General features: G+C 34.3%; 2 protein-coding genes across 4 annotated transcripts; one reads left to right on the top strand and one right to left on the bottom strand.

Moving 5' to 3' along the window:
* On the top strand, positions 1-6,078 carry LOC120149694 (BRASSINOSTEROID INSENSITIVE 1-associated receptor kinase 1-like). 3 transcript variants are annotated; one of them, XM_039162429.1, is made up of 11 exons: positions 1-313; positions 900-1,032; positions 1,209-1,280; positions 1,733-1,876; positions 2,984-3,055; positions 3,138-3,209; positions 3,339-3,415; positions 3,807-3,935; positions 4,021-4,362; positions 4,713-5,156; positions 5,258-5,413. In XM_039162429.1, exons 1-10 carry the CDS (start codon positions 232-234, stop codon positions 5,144-5,146), a joined length of 1,557 nt encoding a protein of 518 aa, XP_039018360.1. In that variant the 5' UTR covers positions 1-231; the 3' UTR covers positions 5,147-5,156; positions 5,258-5,413. The 3 variants fall into 3 exon arrangements, with proteins under 3 accessions (XP_039018360.1, XP_039018359.1, XP_039018358.1); XM_039162427.1 differs by lacking the exon at positions 5,258-5,413 and adding an exon at positions 5,496-6,078 and having other exon boundaries at positions 9-313; positions 4,713-5,107; XM_039162428.1 differs by lacking the exons at positions 1,209-1,280; positions 5,258-5,413 and adding an exon at positions 5,496-6,078 and having other exon boundaries at positions 8-313; positions 4,713-5,107.
* Positions 6,079-7,406: 1,328 nt separating this feature from the next.
* LOC120149712 (phosphatidylinositol N-acetylglucosaminyltransferase subunit A-like) lies at positions 7,407-19,243 on the bottom strand. Its single transcript, XM_039162435.1, has 6 exons — positions 18,773-19,243; positions 8,254-8,408; positions 7,972-8,062; positions 7,745-7,861; positions 7,586-7,689; positions 7,407-7,494 (listed from the first exon to the last, which is right to left on the bottom strand). Exons 1-6 carry the CDS (start codon positions 19,124-19,126, stop codon positions 7,407-7,409), a joined length of 909 nt encoding a protein of 302 aa, XP_039018366.1. The 5' UTR covers positions 19,127-19,243.
* Between the last annotated feature and the right edge of the window lie 281 nt (positions 19,244-19,524).

The following is a 19,524-nucleotide window of genomic DNA, read 5'->3' as shown; positions in this document are numbered from 1 at the left end:
CAGACACGAATTTTCTCTCCATTTTGCCAGGAAAATAAAACCATAATCACGTGCTGGATGGCATTGTGAGAGACAAAGGAAGGAAGAACGAAAAGCATGCGAGTGATTCTCGATGTCTGTTTTTGGCCGGTTTGATGGATTCACGATTACTCGTGTGGAAGGTTGATAATGATTTGAGTGGAACTTAGCTCTTTAAATCAAAATTATCCGAAAACAAAAGAAAGGGGAAAAATGATGGAGCTAGCTGTCCCTGTTTGTTTGTGGTTGATTTTGGTGTTGGATTTGGTTTCCAGAGTTGCGGGGAATGCGGAAGGTTCTTGATAATTTTTTCTTTCTTTATTTATTTATTATTGAACTTGTGAAATTCGAATTATTATTTTAGGGAACTTAAAGGATTCAAATTGCAAGAGTTTAGTAGCTATGGATTGGTTTACTTGTAGCTTAAGGTTGACTGCTGTTTTTAAATTTTAATTAGCGTCGTTGCACTAGTTGACTTGACTGTAGGGATACTTGCTCGCTTCGTAATGATGAATTTATGCGAAAATTTTGGATATCATTTGTGTTTAATTCTGCGAAAATCAATGCTTTTTCTTAATCAATGTCCGAAGTCTAGATAGCTTTATGTTCATCGAGATAGTCTTTCAAGTTATGATGGAATTTTGGACCATTCAATTGGAGTTTTCCGTTTATGTAATGAAATAAATGTTCTTTACCCCATTTCCTTTTGGTAGTCCCCCTACGTCGCAAACTAAGAACCACACATCTCTTATTTGCTAGCAGTGACATTAATTATTGAAGCCTTGATAGTTATTTTCAATAAATATATGCTGGTTACTGAAGTCTTAGACTGTAGTTTTGTTATCATTGATAATATGTTGCCTGGTTTTGGTGTTAAACAGGTGATGCTTTGAATGCATTGAAGACCAATTTGGCTGACCCTAATAACGTGTTGCAAAGTTGGGATGCAACCCTTGTTAATCCTTGCACATGGTTTCATGTTACTTGTAATAATGAAAATAGTGTGACAAGAATGTAAGTTGTATGTTTGACTATTTCAATTGGTGTTACTTGAGTTTGTAGGTTGATGTGAGAAATGCTTTTCCTTTTGCAATTCAGTGATCTTGGGAATGCAAATTTATCCGGTCAATTTCAGACCTGGTGTTTTTGTAGGTTGATGTGATAAATGCTTTTCCTTTTGTCGGTTTCAGTGATCTTGGGAATGCAAATCTATCCGGTCAATTGGTTGCACAGCTTGGGCTGCTCCCAAATTTGCAGTATTTGTAAGTTGACAATTTCAGTCCTGGTGATTATGTTCTGCCCTACATTGCTAGAATTGTTTTGAGCAGTAAAGGATAAATAAATGGAGGAAAAACAGAAAACCAGCAGCTTTGATAAATAGTAAATTGATTGATTTAGCCATCTTTTATATTCTTTTACATGATTTTGTTTTAATAGATGACTTGATGTGTTTCATACAGAATCCTTTTTCTTTCAGAACTATGAAAAACTGAATAAATAAGGAATATAAGTTTCTAGAATGCGTAGTTAAACTTGGTGAAATTCCAGCACCTCATTTTTGAAAAATGTAGACATAGTTGTGATAGCGGATTTTTTGTGCTTTTGTCACTAGGCACTGTCTTTTATTTGTTATTCTAGCACTCCATTGAATTTTGTTGTAGATTCATACTCATACAAAGATACCTAGTAATCTAACTCGATCTTTTCACGACAGGGAGCTTTATGCTAATGACATATCTGGGACAATCCCAGAGGACCTTGGGAATTTAACGAACTTGGTGAGCTTGGATCTTTACTCAAATGCTTTAACTGGTGGCATTCCAACTACTTTGGGCAAGCTTACAAAACTGCGTTTCCTGTATGAGCACATTTTTCATTTTTATGTTATTTGGTTTCACTGAGCTTTTGCTTTCTTGTCATGTTTCTTTTGTATTCCTGAAGGCTTTTATGCATTGTGATATATTGCTAGTAGAACTGAATAGGTAAATGGTTTTATTAGAGAAATGAATGTGCATAGACTTAGCTAATACTCATTGAATGAGGATTCCTAAAATCAATTAAGAACCTAGAATCACCGGTGGCACTTTCCTTGAACTAGATAATTATACTTGAAGAGATCTTCTTGCTTGTTGAAAAATCCATATGTAGCTATGTGAATCCAAAATTATAAGTTTAGCTAGCAAATTTATAAATGGGAAATCATGGTACCAAAGACTAGCTAATGTCCAAAATATGAGATCCTTTCTACTGTGTTTGTTCGCGTTAACTCCCAAGTTCTGTTCTGTTTTTCTTTCTTCTTTTCTTCATTCATGATCTTGTTTTCACAACTAGACTGATTGGTCATCAAGTGTAATTACCAAGGAGAGATATTTTTGCTTAGTGAATTCTAGGTGATGACATTGTAGCTCCTTCACATGGGGAATATGTGAGGATCTGTTTTAATACTGTGCGGAGACTTAAACGTATACTTGTGAGGTGCCTTTTCTAGACAAAGGCATAAGACCTTATGGATCCAAGTGAATAATACGTAGCAGGTTAGATGCGGGGCTTTGCAGATGTAGTTGGTCTCAGCACATACGATAGCCAGTTGTGAGCTTTAACACCATTCTCTTTGAAATTTGTTCTGTGGAGTGGGCCTTGATGGCCGTTCGACTTGTGATCCTGATAAGGATATCAGGAAATGAGTGGGTGGGATTGTGATACTCTTCCCTCATCTGATGTGAATGTGATTGTTAGGATCCATGCAAGGGTCCTCGTATACAGTTAGAAGCATCTGGAATTTAAGTTTTTAGGGCCTGTGTTGGTGTGATATGGGCCATATAGAAATAGTTTCTCTGCTTCAGTTGGCTATTCTTTTTTCTTATATCTGTGCTCTAATTATTTGCTGAGCATATTTTTCTATGAATACAAAATTAGTCATCTTATAAATGTGCAGTATTATTCATGTTTTCTTTATGTGGAACAGACGTCTCAACAACAACACGTTGACAGGTCAAATTCCTAGGTCCTTAACTGCTGTTATGTCCCTGCAAGTGCTGTGAGTGTTGCTATCAGAATTCTTTCTTCTTTTTTTCACATTAACTGTTATACCTTATCTTAATATTTATCATCTAATGCAGGGATCTTTCATTCAATAAGCTAGTAGGAGATATTCCAATTAATGGTTCTTTTTCACTGTTCACTCCTATCAGGTTTTTTCTTTTATGCTATCAGCATCTTACCCTCAACTCCTGACCTTCATCACCACTACTCGCTTCCATTTTTTCATGTATAATACTCTTAGTCTAGTCTCTTAAGTTGCAGCACCTCTTTTTTCACAGTTTTACTAATAATTCACTCAATAATCCTCCTCCTGCTCCACCGCCTCCTATCCCACCTCCAGCTTCAACTTCATCAGGTTTGGTTCTGATTTTATTCTTATTATGACTGCAAATAACACTAAATTGTGCCCAACGCTTAGGCCTTCTTCTTATTTATTCCTTTTTTTTTTCTTGAGATATTGCAATTTTCTTTGCATATGCAACTATTTTGGTGTTACCACATGTATGTAACATGCAAAGAAATGCTGTAGGTCTGTTTTTAAAGAAGATACCTTTGAGCCCAGAATTCGGATCTAATATAGTACCTATCAGTGGCTTTAGTTTCATTAGCTGGTTTGAACATTGTCTGTACCATAAATGTTGCCTGCTGCTTTGGTGTTTTTGCCAGCTGGAAATGTTAATAGTTGAAAATATTCATGATTCAGGTGTAGTAGAAGTGTTTATATTAATCTTAGTTTGTGCTGGTAGGTAATACTGCCACTGGTCCTATAGCTGGAGGAGTTGCTGTTGGCGCTGCCCTGCTGTTTGCTGTTCCTGCAATTGTTATTGCTTGGTGTCGTAAAAGAAAACCACTGGATCCTTTCTTTGATGTACCTGGTTAGTGATTTTTCAAAAGATAGTTTTAATTACTATTCTGTTGCATTCATGTATTTTCACTTCTTTTAAAAAAACTTCTTTATAGCTGAGGAGGACCCAGAAGTTCATTTGGGACAACTTAAAAGATTTTCTCTACGTGAACTACAAGTGGCAACGGATTATTTTAGCAACAAACACATTCTGGGTAAAGGTGGTTTCGGTAAAGTTTATAAAGGACGCTTAGCTGATGGTTCTCTAGTGGCGGTGAAAAGATTGAAAGAGGAGCGTACTCAAGGTGGAGAGCTGCAGTTCCAAACAGAGGTAGAACTAATAAGCATGGCTGTGCATCGGAATCTGCTTAGACTGCGTGGCTTTTGCATGACCCCTACCGAACGGCTTCTAGTCTATCCCTACATGGTTAATGGTAGTGTCGCATCCTGTTTAAGAGGTATTTTGTTGTTCTCTGCTTGCTTTTCTATTTAGTCATATATTTTTTGTTTCTTCAATTCCATCCTATCTTTGTTTTATATATGTTCTGGTTACCAATTTACTTTTTAAGGCCATTATTTAAGCTTGTATCAGTATCTGATATGTTGCCTTTTCAATTTTAGAAGAAAATTTAGACCAGCTGGTCGTGTATCCTTAACTTGTTTCAAAATATTCCGACTTTCTTTTGATACATATGTTTGGTAAATGTGAGTTGTCTTTAAATCCAAGTATAGTTTTGAGAGATTCATAGAATCCAATACGTTGTGAGTTCTTATTATTACAATGTGTCATCTGTTTATCTGATTCTAGAGCGTTCGGAATCTCAAAAACCACTTGATTGGGATATAAGGAAACGGATTTCTCTTGGAGCTGCAAGGGGGCTTGCATATTTACACGATCATTGCGACCCGAAGATTATACATCGTGACGTGAAGGCCGCAAATATATTGTTGGATGAGGAATTTGAAGCAGTTGTTGGAGACTTCGGGCTGGCAAAACTAATGGACTACAAAGATACTCATGTCACAACTGCTGTTCGTGGCACAATTGGTCATATACCTCCTGAATACCTATCAACAGGAAAGTCATCAGAAAAAACTGACGTTTTCGGTTATGGTGTTATGCTTCTTGAACTCATTACAGGACAGAGGGCTTTTGATCTTGCTCGACTTGCAAATGATGATGATGTCATGTTGCTTGATTGGGTATGTATTATCTTCCTATTATGTATATCTCAATGGTGATGCATTTCAAAGTTCGAGTTTTGTCATTCTTGTCTAGTGTAGGAACTATCCGATTCTTATTTCACTTGGTTGGCCAAGAGCAATACACTCAGTACAGTATTGCAGAAATTCCAGAGCTGAAGCTCAACTTTATTTTCCTTGTAAGGTGAAAATGGAAAAGCAAATACACTTGAATCAAAACGAAATCCTATATACTTCTGTTAAGCTTGACCTTGATCTGTGCTGCCTGATATCCGGTGCCCATATTCACATATTTGTCAAATGAATTCAAATAAAGCTTGGCACTGGTACAAGCATTTTTTGTTTTACTTTTTAGATTCAACTTAATAACAATGCTCACATTTCACAGGTAAAAGGGCTTCTGACAGACAGGAAGTTGGAAACACTGGTTGATTCTGATCTGGATGGTAATTACATAGACGCCGAAGTGGAAGAGCTAATCCAGGTGGCTCTTTTATGCACTCAAGCCTCCCCGATGGAACGACCGAAGATGGCCGAAGTGGTCAGAATGCTGGAGGGTGACGGCTTGGCTCAAAGATGGGAGGAGTGGCAGAAAGAAGAAATGGTCCGCCAAGAGTTTAACCAAATCCACCACCCGAATGCAAACTGGATTATCGCCGACTCCACTTCTCACATCCCTCCAGATGAACTGTCTGGTCCTAGATGACCACTTCTGCAAATAGTGCAAGTCTTTCAGCTGAGCTGGTTTTGCATTTTAGGGTCGCACTCGCACAAGGTTCGAATTTGTGCATATAGTGAGTGTCTCATTGTCCTGTTTTCATTTAGTGTTCTCATTTTGGTCCCATTGATACTGCTGTAATTTAGGTTATTACATGTTCGATTCCTGTAATTGTTATAGGGAATTAGGAATGCCAACTGCAGCAAAGAAACACTAGTTACTAGAGAAAAACAGGGCAGGATGGGTGATAGTAGCAGCCATGTTTTGATATACTAACTAGTTTTTTCGTAGTAAAGAAATTGATGTTCTCCTTAAAATATTTGAATTCGAATAATTACGTCTGCAGAGTATACGTACATTATCAATGACTGAAAAAGATTCCGAAAAGATGTTATCTTATCATCACTCCATACTATTTAAAAACAATGCAGTTGCAACTAGGGATGTATTTGGTTTGATTCGGCTCGGCTTTTTTATAAAAGATGAATTGAATATCACTATGCTATTTTTCTAAAAATGATACTGAAATCGAATGACATAAAAATTGTAATTTTTGATTCGGTTATACATTTTTTAGCTATTTATTATTTCTCAAACTCAACGTCCAAAAAACTAAACTTCAACCTTAAATCAAATATAAACACTCACGTTTAAATTCACAAAAATAATATTATTAGTTTTAGGGTTTTGTTTATTTAAGTTTTTCTTATAACAAATTCAACATTGATTTATTTAAATAATTATTCTTTTTCTTTTTAAATTCGGTTTGATTTAGAATAGACGGTTTCGTATTTAAAAAAATCAAAATCGAACTTAATTGTAAAATTATATGTCAAAATATAATCGAAATAAATCGTAAAATAAAAAATTTGAATCAAATTAAATTACATAATACAGTTTAAACCTGTTTTTCGATTTGCTCAATTTCATTATTCAGTCCTAATTGCCGCCCTTAAAAATGATCCCATTCAGAACCAACGTTTTCGACCCTCTTTGCTTTTCTTACACTTTTTGCTTCAATAATTAATTACTATTTTTTCAATAAATTGTAATAATTTATTGGTTATTGATTCATTGGATTGTTTAGTAGTGGTCAACCTAATTGACTTATCTGGAAGGATACCTGCACGTTTCGTATTGACAAATTTTGCCAAAACTTTAGATATCAGTAATGTTTAGGATTATTTTCGGGATTAACATCCGTTTCAAAGATTAATATTTTTTGTACCATGCAAAAATAAAGATATGTTATATCAAATATACTTTCGAAAGCACATTATATAAATCACGTCTTTTACTTACATGACGCCATAGTTACACGAATTTAATGGGTAAGTTTTTCAACAGAAATTTTCAACAACAAAGTATTGAACTCAAAATCTGCTTAAACAATATCAAGTTGCTTCAAAAATTTAAGCATACCCGTATTGAACATATGCTTATTTCCATATTCTTCTCCAAGTCTCATTACAAACTTCTTTCTACAACTATAGTGTGCATTTACTAAACAATACAAGTTCAGCGTATAAACTGTTGATAATTGCTAGGTTGAATCAAATTTTTATTTAATTACTTGCTAGATCAATTTATATTCTCCCGGCCTTCCACATCAAACAGGTTTAAGAAAGTTTCCATGTTTATAAACTCAACATCATACAAAATACTTTCACTGAACATGAAAAATGTGAAACCATCATAATAACGTATTGACTAAAACAAATTTGTGAGCATCATCCACTGGGAAACACTCAATGACATACCTTGAAAGCCGTTCTAGGAGACTCTGATCAGAACTTTTCAAAGCACGATTGTATACTATCTCGATCCTTTTGGCCACGTCATTCCAATTATAGAGTCTCTTCATCTTTGGCCAAAAAAATTAAAATGAAAACAGAAATATGCATTTGTCCACCTCACACATGATCGTGCATAACCTGCGGATCAATATTAGGAAGGATAGATATTGCCTTCCTAATTGCATGTACCATGTCACTTGGATCTGGTTCAGCAAGTACTATCATGTCATCTGGTAAAACCTATAACAAATAAATGGAAAATTATAGGATAAATAAATTTCTATCCTTTTATGTGCTAAAGTATAAACCAACTTGGTATGTCCATGTTAATGAGAGTTTGAAATACATGCCTCCGGAACACCTCCTACTCGTGTACTGACAGTAAACAGTCCACAACTTGCAGCCTCCAATATGGCTATGCAGAAAGCTTCAGTTAAAGAACTGTGAAAAGGAAGAGCAAGAATAACATAAAAAATCAGAGAAGTGACGTTTACACTTTATTACAAAATGATCAACGAATGCTAACTTGTCCTCTTTCGTATATTATTTTCCCCTCATTTCTTTGCTCGTCTGGTTGCATAAAGAATTAATAAACTAAAAATGGTGGTCTATAGGACCCAAACTCAATTTACCTGTTTAAGAATATGTGGCCAGAAATCAGCACAGATCTTACAGAAGCATGTGGTACAGCCCCCAACATCTCTACTCGATCTTGAAGAGAATGTTTTTCTCTCATCTCTTCCAACCGCACTCGTTTAGGTCCATCTCCACCAACAATGAAACGAACCTAAACATGATTCAAAAATGAGAAAATTGAACTCCAAATAAAAAGAGATACAAAATTATAACATTTTACAATCATATTTTCAACTAAATCCCAGCTCTTCATCCAAATGAGGAAATATTTGATCAATGGGAATATAATACCAAAAAGTCAACTAAAAATTAAAACACGTCAATGGATCACCCATAGTAAGTGTAGCAGAATGTCTTGATGCATGAGTTCGAGTGTGGAAGATTGTGCATGTGCAAGGAGCAACATAGAGTTGGCTATTTCTTAGCACTGTAACCGCGAAATCATCATAATTATTAGAAGCTGTAATAAACTCACATTAACTATAGAAAACAAACCAAAAGAATGGATTACTGAATTATTTTTTATAAGTGTTTAATTTAGTTAATATTTTATTTTTAAATTACTCTTTAATCATTGATTTTTGTTGTTTATTTGTTCATTTTAATTCATTTTCTGTACATGACGTAATATTATGAAAATTGCACAAAAAGGACACAATTCTGCAGATTTTTTATTTTCGGAATCAAAGCTGACTGGAATTCAGATTTGGATTAAACTCAAATTTAGGATAATATTTTAAACATTATATTTTATCTTTGTATTTTAGTTTAAATAGGTTTTTAGTATTTTAATTAAGTTTTAGGATATTATTTTTATATTTTATCTTTATCTTTGTATTTTAGTTTAAATAGATTTTAGTATTTTAATTAGGATTTAGAATATTATATTTATTTTTTAGGTATTTTAGTTTAAATAATTTTAACTGTTTTAATTAGGATTTAAGATGTTTTAGCTTGTTTTTAGGATTTTAAAGGCTATAAATACCCTCTAAGGGTGAGCATAGAAACATATCTCTCTCATTTGAGAATAAAATCATCTTTTTCTCTCTAGCTTTCTCTCTATTTTTCGCATACTTTTTATATTATGCTAAGTATGACTTTGGTTATGCTTAGCTAATTTTCTTTCAAGCCGAAGACTAAAGCGAAGGCTCAATTCCAAACGTGAGAATTGTAAGGTACTTAAATCGCTTCGGATTTTCTCTCTGTTTTCTGAAGCTTACTTTTCAAATCAAAACTATTTCGACATTGATCCGGATATTGTTATGGTTAATGTTTGAAGAAGGATTTGCTTATTGAAGCATATTCAACTTCCCGAGAACACACTTAGCAAAATTGTTTGCTAAGAGGAAACTGAGATCGGAATCAATTGTTGTTGAAACGACACAATCCGAGTTGACAGCGAAGAATTGTTCTTGTAAGCTTACGTGAATCTTGAAGTAAAAATTTGTTTCGATGATAAAAGGAATTTGAGGCGAAGCTGAAGTCTGAGGCTGCTTTCACAATAAGTTTCTATTTATCTTAATCTCTTTAATCTGTTTATTTAATTATTTGTTTATTTATTTCTTATTTTTTATTTTAACCACAACTTTTAAACAAAAATCCCCCTTTTATATTTATTATTATTAATATTTATTATTATATTTTATTTTATTTTTATTTTTCTTTTATTTTAATATATCTTTTCAACTTCATCTGGAATTCTATCTTTTTCTAAAATCAAGAAAGAGTTTTATTAAATCAGAAACACCACAGTCCCTGTGGATCGACTCTGCTTCTCTATACTACATTTTCCTTTTTATTTATTAAGAAGCCAAGAATTATTTTGATAGCAAAATAACGGTTATCAAATTGGCGCCGTTGTTAGGGACTAACGGCAAGTACTGATTTATTTTTCTAGTTTTTGATTTATGACCAGAAGTAACCCAGGTGAATTAGTAGATCTAGATCCAGATATCGAAGCACGAGCACGAGGAATCCACGCACAAACGCTTCGAGAAAAGAGAAAAAGACAAGAAGAACAAGAGCAAAGTTCAGAAGCAGAATCAATTCCAGAGACAGACTCTGAACCAGACGCATACAACATCCTGATGGCAGAAGAAGAACAAACGATCCGAGAGCTAGCCACATCTCCTGTCACTCAGACGCCATTATGCATTAATTTTCCTAGTGGCGGGACTCCGTTTCAATTAAAGACATGACTCATTCATCTTCTTCCCACTTTCCACGGCTTTCCCACTGAAGATCCGTACAAACACTTATTGGAATTTCACATGGTTTGCACTAGCATGAAACCACAGGGAGTTATCAAGGATCAAATTAAATTGAGAGATTTCCCTTTCTCTTTATCTGACTTGGCTAAAGATTGGTTATTTTATTTACATCCAAATTCAGTTAATTCATGGGCTGACATGGATCGAATTTTTCTTGACATGTTCTTTCCAGCGGCTAAAGCAAGCGAGTTGCGAAGGAACATTCTTTCCATTCAACAAAAGAACGAAGAAAGTCTTTATGACTATTGGGAACGATTTAAAAAGCTTTGCGCACGTTGTCCGCAACACGAATTAAGTGAGCAAACGTTACTTCAATACTTTTATGAAGGTCTTTTACCAATGGAGATGAAAATGGTGGATGCCGCCAGTGGAGGAGCATTAGTTAACATGACCCCAACAACAACAAGGGAATTGATTTCAACCATGGCAGCCAACTCTCAACAGTTTTCGAGTGAACCCAGCCGACGAGTTCACGAGATAAGTATATTTTCCCTTGAAAATAAGTTAGATAAAATAACTGAAGTAGTTAATTCACTTGTTGCAGGAAAATCTGGAGCAACAAGAGCATGTGGGATATGCACAAAGCTAGACCATCCGACAGATTGCTGCCCGCTGATACAAGAAAGAGGCAATGCAGAAATCAACGCAGTAGGGAACTTTCCAGGTCCTCCACAAAGACAATACAACCCATACAGCAATACTTACAATCCAGGATGGCGAGACCACCCAAACTTCAGCTATGCGGCAAATCAGAGACCAACTTATCAACAAAGGCCTCCTCCTCAACAACAAACACAAAACTCATAATTGGAGGAACTCATAGGAAAGTTAGCAATTTCACAAGAAAAGTTCATTGCATCCCAAGAAAAATTCCAAAACCGAACCGAAACACATCTTCAAGAGTTAGATAATCAAGTAAGCCGACTAGCTCAAACTATGGGAAAATTAGAATCACAAGGAAAACTACCTTCTCAAACGAAGTTAAATCCGAGAGAGAATGTTAGTGCCATCACACTCAGAAGTGGAAAAGTTATCTTACCCAAAGTTCCAGTAGAAAAAGACGCACATCAGGAAGAACAAGAGGAAACGCCACCTCCAGAAATACAAGGTACGTCTGACTCGCATCCTTCTCCTTCTTCTCATGAAATCACGCCACCACCCTTCCCATCAAGGTTGATGAAGCGTGATAAAAGAGCTGAAGAAAGGGAGATCTTAGAGGTTTTCCAAAAAGTTCAAGTCAACATACCTCTTTTTTGAAGTAATTCGACAAGTACCAAGGCATGCTCAATTTTTAAAAGAACTTTTCATTACAAAGAGAAAATTAATGGGACACGAAAAGGTAAATTTTGGAGAACATGTTTCTGCAATTTTTCAACGAAAACTCCCACAAAAGATGAAGGATCAAAGGTATGTTCGCTATACCTTGCAAAATAGGTAATTTCAAAATTAAACGTGCAATGTGTGACTTAGGAGCTTCAATTAATGTTATGTCATTTTCTATATATAAAATGATTACTAACGAGCCTTTGAAGGAAACAAGAATAACCATACAGTTGGCTGATCGATCTGTGATCTATCCAGTGGGAGTAATGGAAAACGTCTTGGTAAAGGTCGATGTACCTAAGCACAGCACATACAACGATCGATGTTAAAAGTGGTATACTAACAATGGAATTTAATGGTGAGATCGTTGAATGTGATGTTTACAAAGCAATGAAATGCTCTGATCATGTTGAAAGAATTAATTTTGTTGATATTATAGATCCTTTAATTGATGAATATACTGAATCTAATTTTTCTTATGATCTTTTTAAGGATCCTGAACTTTGCCATGAAGATGAAGAAAATGAGTTTGAAAATATTAATTCAATCAATTCTGATTTATCTTTATATTCCTCTAAAACTAAAATTTTACCTTCTGTTTTGCAGGCACCTGAGGTAGAATTGAAGCAATTACCGGAGCATTTGAAATATGTCTTTTTGGGCGAAAATGAAACTTTACCAGTGATCATCTCAAGTAAATTATCCAAAGGAGAAGAGGAAGCTTTGGTAGCGATATTGCGCTCTCACAAAGAAGCCATAGGATGGACCATTGCCGACATTAAAGGATTAAGTCCCTCGACTTGCATGCATAAGATCAAAGTCGAAGAAGGAGCAAAGCCATCACGTGAAGGACAACGTCGATTAAATCCACTGATGATGGAAGTAGTAAAGAAAGAAATTCAGAAACTCCTTAACGCTGACGTAATCTATCCAATTTCATATAGTAATTGGGTAAGTATGATTCATGTGGTTCTCAAGAAAACGGGAGTCACAGTGGTCGAAAATCAAGAAGGGGAGCTAGTGCCAACAAGAGTTCAAAATGGATGGTGAGTTTGTATTGATTACAGGAAGTTGAACTCTCTTACTCGAAAAGATCATTTTCCTCTTCCTTTTATAGATCAAATGATTGAAAGATTAGCTAGGAAAACTCATTATTCTTGGCTTGATGGTTTTTCAGCTTTTTCCAAATCCCAGTGGCGCCAGAGGATCAAGAAAAAATGACTTTTACTTGTCCCTTAGGTACATTTGCATATAAACGAATACCCTTTGGTCTTTGTAACGCACCAGCCACCTTCCAAAGATGCATGCTAAGTATATTTTCCAACTATGTGGAGAAGAGCATCGAAGTCTTTATGGATGACTTCACGGTTTATGGTAACTCTTTTAATGAATGTCTTGATAATTTAACTAATTTGCTTAAAAATGCTTAGAATATAACCTTGTTTTGAATTATGAAAAATGTCATTTTATGGTTGATAAAGGGTTAATTTTAGGTCATATTGTTTCCTCGAAAGGGATTGTGGTTGATAAAGCTAAAACAGATGTTATACGTTCACTTCCTTACCCCACAACTGTGAGGGAAATTCGTTTTTTTCTTGGCTATGCAGGATTTTACCGCAGGATTTTACCGCAGGTTTATTAAGGACTTTTCGAAGATAGCACAACCTTTATGCAATCTACTTCAAAAGGATCAAGACTTTGACTTTAATTCAAAATGCAAAGAGTCTTTCGATTCATTAAAGGAAAAGCTTATTTCAGCTTTAATTGTTCAGCCGCCATATTGAAATAATCCCTTTGAACTTATGTGTGACGCATCGAACACTAGCGTTGGAGTCGTTCTCGGCCAAAAAATAGGGAAAGAGCCATATGTCATAGCTTACGCATCTCGAACTTTGGACTCGGCTCAGAAAAATTATTCGACAACGGAAAAAGAACTTTTTGCTATGGAAAAATTTAGATCCTATTTGCTTGGTACTAAAATTACTGTTTTTTCTGATCATGCAGCTATAAGGTATTTGATGAGCGAAAAGGAAGCAAAACCAAGGCTTTTCTGGTGGATCATGCTTTTACAGGAATTTAACTTAGAAATTAAAGACAAAAATGGCTGGTAGCAGATCACTTGAGTCGAATTCCCCTTTCCACATCCGAACCACCACTCAGAGAAGAATTTCCTGAAGAAAAACTGATGGTAGCGCAAAGCATAACTCCATGGTTTGCAGACATGGTTAATTATTTGGCCACAAGTAAGTTACCATTAGATTTGATGAGAGCTAAAATCAATCGAATTAAGCGAGAATCCCGATACTATATTTGGGACGATCCTTATCTATGGAAGCACTGCTCGGATCAGGTAATTCGACGATGTATTGTTGAAAGTGAGGTAAACTCAATTTTACAATTTTGTCATTCTTACTCTTGCGATAGTCATTTTGGGCCAAAACGTACAACTCATAAAATTCTTGAATGCGGTTTCTATTGGCCTAACATCTTTCGGGATTCTTATTTATTTTGTAAAACTTGTGAAAGATGTCAACATACAGGTAATTTAAGCCGTATGAATGAAATGCCGCTTAATTCTATACAAGTTTGTGAAATTTTTTATGTTTGGGGAATAGACTATATGAGTCCTTTTACTTCGTCATTTGGAAATATTTATATTATTTTAGCTGTGGATTATGTTTCTAAATGGGTGGAAGCTAAAGCCACTCGGAATAATGATGCTAAAACTACAGTTAATTTTTTGAAAAATATTTTTTCCAGGTTTGGCACGCTACGGGCTATAATAAGCGACAGAGGAACACATTTCATCAATCGAGTAATCGAGTCGCTAATGAAGAAATTTGGAGTAACTCAAAGAACTGCTACCGCTTACTATCCACAAACAAATAGACAGGAAGAAGTATCAAATCTATAAATTAAAATAATTCTTGAGAAAATTGTTAAATCGGACCGAAATGATTGGAGTTTAAAATTAACCGATGCACTTTGGGCATATCGAACTGCTTATAAAGGTCCTATTGGGATGTCATCATACCGGCTTGTTTTCGGTAAACCATGTCATTTACCGGTCGAGTTAGAAAGTGTAACATGGACATGGATGCAATTGGTGAAGCTCGGAAATTACACATTCAAGAACTTGAGGAAATCCGAAGAAATGCCTATGATAATGCTCGGATATTTAAAGAAAAAACAAAAGAATTTCACGATAGTAGAATTTATTTTAAAACTTTTTTGTCGGTCAAAAGGTTTTATTATTTAACTCCAGATTTAAATTTTTTGCAGGAAAACTCAAATCAAAATGGCTCGGACCGTTTACAGTTACTCAAGTATTTCCTCACAGTGTTGTTAAAATTGAAGATAACTAAGGAGTACCATTTAAAGTTAATGGTCAAAGATTGAAGCCATATTATGAAAATGCTCTGGTTGGTCTAATCGAAGAAATCAATTTAGAGAAACCCACACTTTGAAAAATCAAGTCGTCGAGCTAACGACTTTAAACAAAAGCGCTTGATGGGAGGCAACCCATTTCGTTATATTTTTGTTTTTATTTTTTTATTTTCGTTTTATTTTTTTTATTTTTTAGCAAACTTTATTTCATTCTATTTATTTTATTTTGATTAATTTTATTTTTCTGAATAGATCTGAATTCCGATCGAATATTTAGTGAAAAAAAAACAGTGCATAAAAACTGACTTGATTCTAACTGTGCAGAAAAATTCGAACAAAATAGTGCAGAAAAAACTGATTTGGTTCGAACAGTGCAGAAAAGTTTAAATAGAACAGTGCATCATCGGACAGTCTACTCTACAACAGCTTGTCTCGACGTGGCCGTGATCGCCACTAGATTTGGGAGTATTCTTTTTTTTCTTCTCTTTGTTTTTAAATTTGATATACGCTTTGGGACAAAACGGAATAAGTGAGGGGGAAAGGATAAGCATGTGTCAAATTTTTCTTGACTTGTTTAATCGTTTGAAATTGAGTTATTCTGATATTGATATATTGTAATCATTGGTTGATAGTATTAAATTTCGCTTTATACTCTTGCTTCCTTTTGGATTATGATCATATTTTTTATCGAATTTAATTTGCATGATTGGTGATTGATATAGCTAGTGAATTTTTTGTTGAGTATTGATAGTTCATACTTTTGTCAATAGAGATGAACTTAACTCAATGCATATAAATTTTTCTTGTGAGATTTGAGCCTAACGAGCATACATTTTCTTTCTTGCTCATTGTTTGACTTGTGTGTGCCGAACTAACTAGGATATTCTAGAACTTGTAATCACAATGCATATCGAGACTACATGTTGAACGTAATGTTTTAATGTGATAGGGGCACCTAGGATAAACCCATTTTTCCCAAAAAAGCCTACCCATTTATATATCTACTAATGAACCACATTTGAGCTTATTTCCATTTCTTTGTTTTTACACCTCATAATTAAACCCGAAGCCTTTTTTTCCTCTCTTTTCACACCCTTACCGAGACTTGAGATATTGTATCATTGTTGTTCCAGAAAAAAAAATTCAATGTTTAAAAAAAACAAGTTTTTCACTGTATCGAACAAAAAAAACCCTTTGTTCGAGAAAAAAAGGGAAGAAAAAAATCGATCACTTCAATTGTATTTCATCTATTCTTTTTCCTTGTTTTGTTCTTCATTGCGCTTCATGTTAATTCGTGGATTATTCTTAATTATTTTGATATCTTGTTTCGGTATTTTAAATCTTTCTTTTCGGCCTTTCCCTACCCTAACCTAAGCCTCGTTACACCTTGTTTAAAGACCCTTTGATTATTGCATTATGTTCATTTTTCGTGGTGGAGACTTGATTGGATTCCAAGTCTATGGTAATATTTTGGTTAGTTTCGGTTTGAGCGGTTCATTTACCCCAAACACTTTGAGCGGATATGTATGAATCTTTGTGAGGTATTGAGTCATGTTTCATTGAAGTTGGCAATTAATTGAGGCATACTTTAAATTTTCTTGGTTATGTCTTTGCTTGATTGTAACTTGAATTCGGCAAATGTCATTGACTTAATTCGATTAGAAGTTTGAGGAATAAATTGAAATTGAAGATGACAACTTATGATTTTGATATGTTAATTGAAGAATGCTTGAGGACAAGCATTGAATAAGTGAGGGGGAATTTGATAAGTGCTTAATTTAGTTAATATTTTACTTTTAAATTACTCTTTAATCATTGATTTTTGTGACTTATTTGTTCATTTTAATTCATTTTCTGTACAGGACGTAAGATTATGGAAATTGTACAAGAAGGACACAATTCTGCATATTTTTTATTTTCGGAATCAAAGCTGGATGGAATTCGAATTTAGATTAGACTCAAATTTAGGATAATATTTTAAACATTATATTTTATCTTTGTATTTTAATTTAAATAGGTTTTTAGTATTTTAATTAAGTTTTAAGATATTATTTTTATATTTTATCTTTTTCTTTGTATTTTAGTTTAAATATGTTTTAGTATTTTAATTAGGATTTAGAATATTATATTATTTTTTAGGTATTTTAGTTTAAATAATTTTAAGTGTTTTAATTAGGATTTAAGATGTTTTAGCTTGTTTTTAGGATTTTGAAGGCTATAAATACCCTCTAAGGGTGAGCCTAGAAACATATCTCTCTCATTTGAGAATGAAATCTTCTTTTTCTCTCTAGCTTTCTCTCTATTTTTTGCATACTTTTCTATTATGCTAAGTATGACTTTGGTTATGCTTAGCTAATTTTCTTTCAAGCCGAAGACTAAAGCGAAGACTCAATTCTAAACGTGAGAATTGTAAAGTACTTAAATCGCTTCAGATTTTCTCTCTGTTTTCTGAAGCTTACTTTTCAAATCAAAACTATTTCGACATTGGTCCGGATATTGTTATGGTTAATGTTTGAAGAATGATTTGTTTATTGAAGCATATTCAACTTCCCGAGAACACACTTAGCAAAATTGTTTGCTAAGAGGAAAGTGAGATCGAAATCAGTTGTTGTTGAAACGACACAATCCGATTTGGCAGCGAAGAATTGTTCTTGTAAGCTTACGTGAATCTTGAAGTAAAAATTTGTTTCGGTGATCCGAGGAATTTGAGGCGAAGCTGAAGTCTGAGGCTGCTTTCACAATAAGTTTCTCTTTATCTTAATCTCTTTAATTTGTTTATTTAATTATTTTTTATTTAATTCATATTTTTTATTTTAACCACAACTTTTAAAAAAATCTCCCTTTTATATTTATTACTATTAATATTTACTATTATATTTCTTTTTTATTTTTATTTTATTTTAATATATCTTTTCAACTTCATCTGGAATTCTATCTTTTTCTAAAATCAAGAAAGAGTTTTATTAAATCAGAAACACTACAGTCCCTGTGGATCGACCATGCTTCTCTATACTACATTTTACTTTTTATTTATTAAGAAGCCAGTAATTATTTTGATAACAAAACGGCGGTTATCAATTTTCCAAGACTAACACAAATTCAACCACACAAAAAAATGGATATAACGATCTTTTACGCAAATAAAATATAAAAAGCAGTTACATTCATCACATTGGCAGATACTGGTGAAAGACAGGATATTTTATGTTACATGAACATGTCTTTCACTTGTAAATAGGAATTATACACCAAAGTACATAGCCAACCTCAGTTCATATAGAAAAATAAGAATGACCGTTTTCAGCTTAGTCTGAATTAGCCGGTAGCAGCAAACCGTCAATGCAGAATATCTTAACCAAAGGACATAGGTAACAGAAAAATCTAACAATCTCATACCCTTGCTGGTCGCTGGTGAAGCAACATAAAAACAGACTGAGTTCCTCATTTCTAACTAATACGAGGAAAACTGAAAAGTAACAGAACAAGCCAATAAATCAAAACCTTTTCAGCAATAAACATGGTGTAAGCAACTCACATTGGGATACAAACGGCAAACTTCTGGAATGACTTCCACAAGTAAATCTGCACCCTTCCGATAAACCAACCTACTTATCACAACAACAACAATTTCATCACGGCCAAGGCGCACTTGAGCAGGCTTGAACATAGCTGTGTCCACAGCATTAGGTATTACAAAAACCTTTTCTGGCAGCAAACCCGACCGTAGCACTGTATTTTCCTTGCTTGTATAATAAACACAAATGGCCCGGGTTACATCTGCTAAAGTAAACTGCAGAAACTTGTTCATGTGGATGCTTCCCACATCAGCAAAACCATACAATGAATGATCAGTAAATACAACCTTGTATCCCATGGTACGTGAGTGCATCAAAGTCTCGTGGCATAGAGTAGAAAAGGCTTGATGACCATGCACAAGTGATATCTTTTCTCAAAGAAGTATAGTCCTTATTATTGGAAATGTTCCATAAAAGTTGGGAATGTATTCTGCATAAGGAATGGCCGCCATGGTACATAATAAACCTTCAAACCACTAGTCATATATCTCACCCCAGATCAATTTCCATAAGCATGGGTCAAAACAACCACCTGAAATGATCGAGTAAATATATCATCCAATCGAGCGAAACAAAAGGACTGGATTTTGGTACTTATTTCATTAGATTTTGAAGAAAAAGAAACATTTGATATGCAGGAAAGGAAGGTAAAATAGTGTTGGATGGTAAAGAAAGGACCAAAGAATTTTAAAATACTCTTTTTGACCAAAGA

The sequence above is a fragment of the Hibiscus syriacus genome, unplaced genomic scaffold (genome assembly GCF_006381635.1).
Source record: "Hibiscus syriacus cultivar Baekdansim isolate YM2019G1 unplaced genomic scaffold, ASM638163v2 tig00111008_pilon, whole genome shotgun sequence".
Taxonomy (NCBI): Eukaryota; Viridiplantae; Streptophyta; class Magnoliopsida; order Malvales; family Malvaceae; genus Hibiscus; species Hibiscus syriacus.
This window is presented reverse-complemented; position numbering and strand designations above follow the sequence as displayed.

Bases quoted from the DNA above. Each gene is read 5' to 3' on its own strand.
- LOC120149694 (XM_039162427.1), top strand. From the start codon at position 232: ATGATGGAGCTAGCTGTCCCTGTTTGTTTGTGGTTGATTTTGGTGTTG. The intron at 1,877-2,983 runs GTATGAGCACAT...TATGTGGAACAG, and splicing joins CTTACAAAACTGCGTTTCCT to ACGTCTCAACAACAACACGT. The intron at 3,416-3,806 runs GTTTGGTTCTGA...TTGTGCTGGTAG, and splicing joins TCCAGCTTCAACTTCATCAG to GTAATACTGCCACTGGTCCT.
- LOC120149712 (XM_039162435.1), bottom strand. From the start codon at position 19,126: ATGCACTCACGTACCATGGGATACAAGGTTGTATTTACTGATCATTCA. The intron at 8,063-8,253 runs GTAAATTGAGTT...TCCTTTTCACAG, and splicing joins GGCCACATATTCTTAAACAG to TTCTTTAACTGAAGCTTTCT. The intron at 7,690-7,744 runs GTGTGAGGTGGA...TTTTGGCCAAAG, and splicing joins CGCAGGTTATGCACGATCAT to ATGAAGAGACTCTATAATTG.